The sequence below is a fragment of the Henckelia pumila genome, chromosome 1, assembly GCF_033568475.1.
Source record: "Henckelia pumila isolate YLH828 chromosome 1, ASM3356847v2, whole genome shotgun sequence".
Lineage (NCBI taxonomy): Eukaryota > Viridiplantae > Streptophyta > Magnoliopsida > Lamiales > Gesneriaceae > Henckelia > Henckelia pumila.
The window spans coordinates 128360381-128366741 of record NC_133120.1 but is presented as its reverse complement, the minus strand read 5'-3'; the positions used below and the strand labels follow the sequence as shown (position 1 = coordinate 128366741).

At 29.4% G+C, this 6361-nt stretch overlaps 1 protein-coding gene across 1 annotated transcript; it reads right to left on the bottom strand.

The window, feature by feature from the left end:
• Window positions 1-3306: 3306 nt before the first annotated feature.
• Window positions 3307-6154, bottom strand: LOC140875175 (zinc finger protein WIP2-like). The gene is made up of 2 exons (XM_073278769.1): window positions 5435-6154; window positions 3307-3929 (listed from the first exon to the last, which is right to left on the bottom strand). The coding sequence occupies exons 1-2, from the start codon at window positions 5984-5986 to the stop codon at window positions 3492-3494; spliced, it is 990 nt and encodes a 329-aa protein (XP_073134870.1). The 5' UTR covers window positions 5987-6154; the 3' UTR covers window positions 3307-3491.
• Window positions 6155-6361: the final 207 nt, after the last annotated feature.

The following is a 6361-nucleotide window of genomic DNA, read 5'->3' as shown; positions in this document are numbered from 1 at the left end:
CAAAGAACTTTTTCTTATAACGGCGTATGCATTGTTGCTCATATATATAATGGGAGGAAATATATTTTTATTCATGCAGTGCTTTTTACTTTTGGTCTTATTGTTGGATCACATACGAATTTAGTCCACTAATTTGTATTTTTAATTATAGTATTTTAAACCTAAATGTTGGCGTAAAATCACATGCACACATGAATAATTAATGTTCGACTTCATATCATCGATGGTGTCATGTAATGATTTATTGCATACAAACTAGCAGACTAAATTTGTGATTTATCTAACAGCATGATCGAGAATTTTAAAAAAAAAAATGCAAAATACAAAACATGTGATACCCATATGGGATTTGGCATTAATAACACAATATCATCGTGTTAAACACATCAAAAAGGTAATGAATTTTATTTCTTAACCCTAATTATAAAATGTTCGGTTCTTCTAATTAAACTACTGCCACATGGTTTTCTAAATTAAAATTGTATTTTTGGAATCTTTAATCTTACCAAATTAATATTAGTGACATGCATCCCTATAATAAAATAAAGTGTTGGTATCTTAGTTTGTCTCCCACATCGTTTGGCTAAATAACTTGGGAGACTTTTATATAGACAAATGCAAACCTCCTCACTTGGGATAGATTTGAGGTGAGTTAGGTCCAAGTTAATTTCTAACATTGTATCAGAGCTCGGATCCACCGTTATGTGTTGGACGATCCATAGTTAACCTCCCCTCTGGAGCCACCTTTTGAGGTGAGTTAGGTTCAAGTCAATTTCTAACATAAAATATATGGATAATTGTATATACTACTCCTGTGAAATCATGAAAATGTTAAAAACACCTATGACTATAAACCCCTTGTGTTTTCAAATTTTGTGCACAAATACCCTTGAAAATATGTACGGACAAGGGGTTATGTGTTCAAAGTTTGAAAACACGAGGAGGTATGTAGTCAAGAATTAAAAACACATGAAGCTAGTAATGTATGCAATTGCCCCTAAAATATACAAATTCTAAATTAACCATTACAAAATTTAAATTTGGAACTTTAAATTTAATATTCATTATATATATATACATATAATTTTATATATTACTCTCCGTTAAGGGAAAGATCTTGAATAACTAATATAATCTGGATATAAATCCGATGACTTATAGTTCATTTGACATTAACATTTTAAGTTCGAGATGAGGTTTCGGAATCGAGACTCAATTGCAACAATCTCTTCCCAGCTAGCTAAAAAAAAAAATAAAAAATCCTTGATATAGATAATAAAACATAATTTATTTTAAAAAAAATATCTCTATTTTTAAACTCATTTTCTATTATAAAAGAATAGAAGTTAATAACAATTTTCTTAAGTATTTAAAAACCCGTAATTTATAATTTTATCTTTTTTTTAATATAGTAAAAAGAGACCTTGGAATAATACTTTTGATATGGATAGTAAAACGTAACCCCTTATTTTTAAACATGTCCATTATATTTTTGTAAAAAAAGAAATTAGTACTAATTATTTAAGCATTTAAAAAGAATCCATAATTTATAATATTAACTTATTTTTCAATATATTTGTGTTAATAGTTTTTTCCAAATTTAGTTTAGATCGTATATACATTAAATTATATAAGTCTATATTACATTAAATATTTTATACATATATGACGTGTGTAAAATACACGACATTTGGTTATCTAATCTTGGCTAATTTTTCAATCCGAAAAATAATTTTTTATAATGTATTCCAATTAATACATTAGGGAGGGACCCAAATGGCTTTTAGTTCAAATCTCACGTGTGTAGGTAGTCGTTAGAAAATTCCCGCACCCCTGATGTATAAAAAAATACATTGGGAATTCCATTAATATTTTTTTTTTACAAGTTTGACACAATTTTAAAACTAAATATCCCAAAAAATGATGATATATATATATATATACATGTGTGTGTGTGTGTGTGTACACACACATAAATATATATATGAAATTTTATATTTAAACTCAAGAATATACCATGAATTGACTGGTCAAAAGTTTAAATTAAGAGAAAAGAATATTTAGTAATTAAAAAAATTAAACCAAATAAAATGTGATAATTATAGATAAATTACAAATAAGCTACTTGCTTTGTACTCTTTTAACATTATTAATATAATTTTTATATGAGTGCAAAATAATAATATATTTGGGTGAATTTTTTAATTTAAACATGAGAATATATTAAATAATAGCTATAAATATTTAATAAAATTATGTTTTTTTCTTTATCTATGTCATAATATTAGTATTTATATTAATAAAATTACAATTCATCAAAAAAATAAGATTCTACAAAGCTAAAATATAATTTATAAAAATATAATTATAAAATAAATTTGTTTATATTTGAATATTTAATTAAAAATACAATAAAAATCAAGTAATTTATCAGAAATATCTAAAACCAAGTACAATTTTTTTACTATCATAATCGAAAAAAATCACGACAATAAGCAAAATCTACGTAATGTTGTGTTGGTGCTCATACTTCCATAAGCTACCGATTTTTTTCCAATGATATATATATATATATATATATATATATATATATATATATATATATTTTCATTTATGATATACAAATTTCATATTGAATGCTTTTTCGGAAATAAATAAAATAATTTAAAAGATGAAATATGTATTTAGTTGAATTAAATAATAATATTGAACTTGAAAAACAATTTAACTAAATAACAAAATTGACTTTTAAGTTTGATAACGTACTAATTAGATCATTTTCAATATTTAATAAAGTAATTTGATATTTTATCAATATGAAAATAATTTTATTCTATAAAATATATCAAGGTTTCGTTTAGACAAGTATTTTAAAAATATTTTTAACCTTTTACAATTGAAAAAACTTAAAATATTTATGTGTTTGAGCAAGAGTTTTATGCAATGTTCTTAAAAAATATTTTTTAAAAAGTGTTCTCAAAATATAAATTTTAGAAAACAAGTGAGATGTGATTTTTTAAAATGTTTTTAGACTTAATGAATGCAATGACGTGAATCAAAACATAATATTTTTTAATTATAATTTTTTTTATAGAATAATTGTGTAAATACATATTTAATCTTCAAACAACTTTTATTTATAAATATTTAAAAAAAAAACAATTTTATAAATACATTGCAAAATTACTCGTCCAAACGGAGCTTATAATTTCTCTTCGTATTATTCATTTCGATTTCTTAATTGGTTTCATTAAAGTAAAATGAAAAAAAAAAAAAAAAGAAGGAAAAAGGGAAAATATTCTCGAGTAGTAGTAGTACTATTTCATAAACCTCCAAAATGAACACTGTTATTCGATACAAGAACACATGCAACAAGAAAGCTAGACAGCTAACAGAGAAAGAAAACATCTTTCCTTAATTTACGCTAATTTTCTTCTGGTGAGTAAGATTTCAAACCTAAAAGAACCCAACACGAACGCAGCAGCGGGCGATCACTGAGAAGATTCGTTATCTTGCTCGATCTCAGAAGCCGGTTCGTCGTCTTCTTCAAAGCAATCGATGCCATAAGCTGCATGGCCATTTCCGAAGGCTTTAATGTGATCTTTGAGGGATCTTTTGTGCTTGAAATCGGATCCACAAGTGCAATACCAGAGTTTTCCACAGTTCTTTTCGTGGGTTCTCCAATCCCCTCTGACCGCGAAAGCTTTCCCACATTTTCTGCACATGAATGGCTTGATTCCGTGCTTTCTTTTGTAGTGTGTCTGAAGGGTCCTGAAGTCTTTGAGTGGCTTCGATCTCGGGTGGTCTATGTTGTTTCTGCAACCAGGCGTGCAGCAGTAGCATGGGAGTTTCAGCATCGCTGTTGGCTGCGTCCCTCTTAATGATTCCGGCCCTTTTCTGTATTGAGATCCATGCCCCCACATATGCATCTGTATCCAAATTATTCTCAATTTTTCATATCATGTAACAAACACTTATTATATATATAATCACGAGGGAATAATTTATATATATATAGCCTACAAATTAAATACAAGTTGATGGTAATTTTATTCTCCAGTCGTTGTTCTCTTTATGGGGTGGAAGCATAGAGGATTATTAAGAAAAATATATATATATATATCATAAATAGCGGAAATTAAAAAAATATATATCACCAAATGTATGTATTTTAATTACCTTTTGATCAATTAATGATTCATTCAGTTTTTCTAAGGTGGGATTCAAGATTCGAGACTTAATTCCCTTTTGTTTTTGCTTTTGTGATATACGCAAGGAAGTTTCCAAATCAAGAAATCGCCTGTAATGAAACGCTGCTTTTAGGGTATATATAAATATATGTATATTTCCGAATGCATATATATTTTGAGGGATATATATAATATAATTTTAAAAGGGCCGGGGCTCCCATTTCCCGATTTCTTGATTTAAAGATTTACACAAAGTTTTGTTATTTGTGCTCTAAACGAGGAAGAAATTGGAAATGTAAAAAAAGTGGTAGAGAACATTCAAGAAATGGTGCAGTTTTCTCTGGTGGTGAACTTGTGATTTACAAAGAGGGTAATACTATGTCTGGGTTTTTATCATGTTTGCATCAGTGAAAAGTCCTTTTGAATGTCGATGGATCAGAAAGAAAAATTAGTGTAAGAAATAGACAGTTTTTGCTGCATTAAGGTTCAGTGCAACTTTATCTTTTTCCCTGAATTTTAATGGAAAAAATAAAAAAAAATAATATCTGAACCAAAATACAAACTTCTAGGACAAAAAGCATTATGCTTGTGTTGTTCAATCAATTAAAGAGGGTGACTGACCTGTTCTCAGCTGGACCAGGTGGGATTATACAGATCCCAACGACCCTCTCAACTCAAGAAATATCAAATTAAAGGATGACAATATTTCCATCCCAACACCCACACAAAAATCAAATCAAATTTTTGTTTTTAAAAAAATATTAATTCCAAAAATCAATCAATAAAGCAAAAAAAAAAAAAAAAAAAGGATGAAAATTTGAAAGCCCTAAGGCCCCATAGAATCAGTACATTCGTTCACCTTATCAGGTCCAGCTAAGAAATCAAAATTCAAAAGTGAAAGGTTGAAATTACACCAGAAAAGATGTGTGCAGACAAAGAGAGATGTGGGTTTTTTTCTCTTTTTCTGCAAAGAAAGAAAAAAAAAATACACAAAATCAAAAGAACCAACCACAAAGGAAAAAAAAAAAAAAAGCAAAAACATTTGGCTTTTAATTAATGACTAGAATACACTCACAAATGGATTTAATTGAATATCCCAGAGTCTCAATTAAAAAAAAAAAAAAAAAAGGACAAAAACACAGATTATAGCTATCTACAGCTGATTAAAAATAAAGAAAAGTAAGTTGATTATAACTTTAACTATAATGATGAGACGAACATGATATACGTACGTAAATACATACCTGCATGTTATTGTATCTGTTAAAAGTCTTGAAGCAAAGAGGGCAAGAAAACTGAGTAGGGCCAATCAAAATCTGGGCAGGAGTTGGAATCCAATACTGACCTTTGTTGAGTGGGTTCACCCCAGTACTGTTAACTACAGTAACTTCTTGATCTTTATCCAAACCACTACTACCGTTGTTGCTATTATAAATATTATTCACCGAGGAAGATGAAGAAGCTGTCACCTTCGAAATCAATTCATTATAATCAGACAAACTACTGTCAGGAATCGACAGCCCTAAATCCAATCTCACATTCATCTTCAAACCTTCATGATCTTCTTCATCCTCTTCTTTGTCCACCTCCATCCCCCATGCTTCTTGATGATCCCTCACGGGGCTGGAGCTGAGGAGTGGGAGAGCTTCTTTCAGCGGCGGAGAGGACGGCGCCACCGAGGATTCATGGTACATGGGATTTTGTCCGATGTTGGCCAGGTTGTAAGAGTATGCTTGTATAGGGTTTATGTTGATCCACCCATTGCTGTTGAAGAAATAGGCGTAACGATCGGCCATGGCAGCACAAAGGATTCCAACAAAAGATTAATTTGTTTTTTTTGGAGGTTTCTTGGAGGATATATATAAGCTAGAGAAGAAGTGAAGAACCCTAGAAAACTGGAGAAATTTTGCAAGCGGTATGGTGTGGGGGAAATAAAAATGGTGGGATTTGTGTGAGAGAGAGAAGAAAGAAAGATGCTATTGATTTCTTGGGACTTTGAAGAACAAGAAACCCCTTTTCAACGGTGGAAAAAAAGTGGGCAAATTAAATTATGTCCTATTTGCCTATTTGGGACTGATTAAATCACCTCTTATCAAAACATTGAATTACGGATTCTGTGGTTGGATTATATTCTTTTTATAAGTAATTCAATTCAATTGTGCTAAAAACTA